Source organism: Penaeus monodon, chromosome 19, assembly GCF_015228065.2.
Source record: "Penaeus monodon isolate SGIC_2016 chromosome 19, NSTDA_Pmon_1, whole genome shotgun sequence".
NCBI classification, from domain to species: Eukaryota; Metazoa; Arthropoda; class Malacostraca; order Decapoda; family Penaeidae; genus Penaeus; species Penaeus monodon.
This window is the reverse complement of record NC_051404.1, coordinates 32,749,459-32,749,715: the sequence shown is the minus strand read 5'-3', so window position 1 is coordinate 32,749,715 and position 257 is coordinate 32,749,459. Positions and strand designations below refer to the sequence as shown.

Here is a 257-nt window from a genome sequence, read left to right as displayed (position 1 = left end):
CACACCCTAAAAGAAGTCTTGTCCATAAGCTTCCCCCAACAGACCCTGCCGACAGCATTGAAAATAGCAGCCAGCGAGCCGATGACAGCCAAGAAGTGGTCATCTGAGATGAAGGTTAGGCCGAAGCTCTTATACATGGCATTGATGTAGCCGATGGCAATGGTGTTGAAGAAGTAGATGAGCCAAAACAGGTAGAAGGTCTTGTTCCTGATCATTTCCATGGGTTTTAAATCTGTTTAGTTTGGGAGAAGATGTAA

General features: G+C 45.5%; 1 protein-coding gene across 1 annotated transcript in view; it reads right to left on the bottom strand.

The window, feature by feature from the left end:
* Nucleotides 1-257, bottom strand: part of LOC119585182 (oxalate:formate antiporter-like) — an 8,053-nt gene that overhangs the window by 2,257 nt on the left and 5,539 nt on the right. Inside the window, exon 8 of the mRNA XM_037933820.1 lies at nt 6-232. Coding sequence (XP_037789748.1) covers nt 6-232 — 227 coding nt within the window. The remainder of the gene's footprint in view (nt 1-5; nt 233-257) is intronic.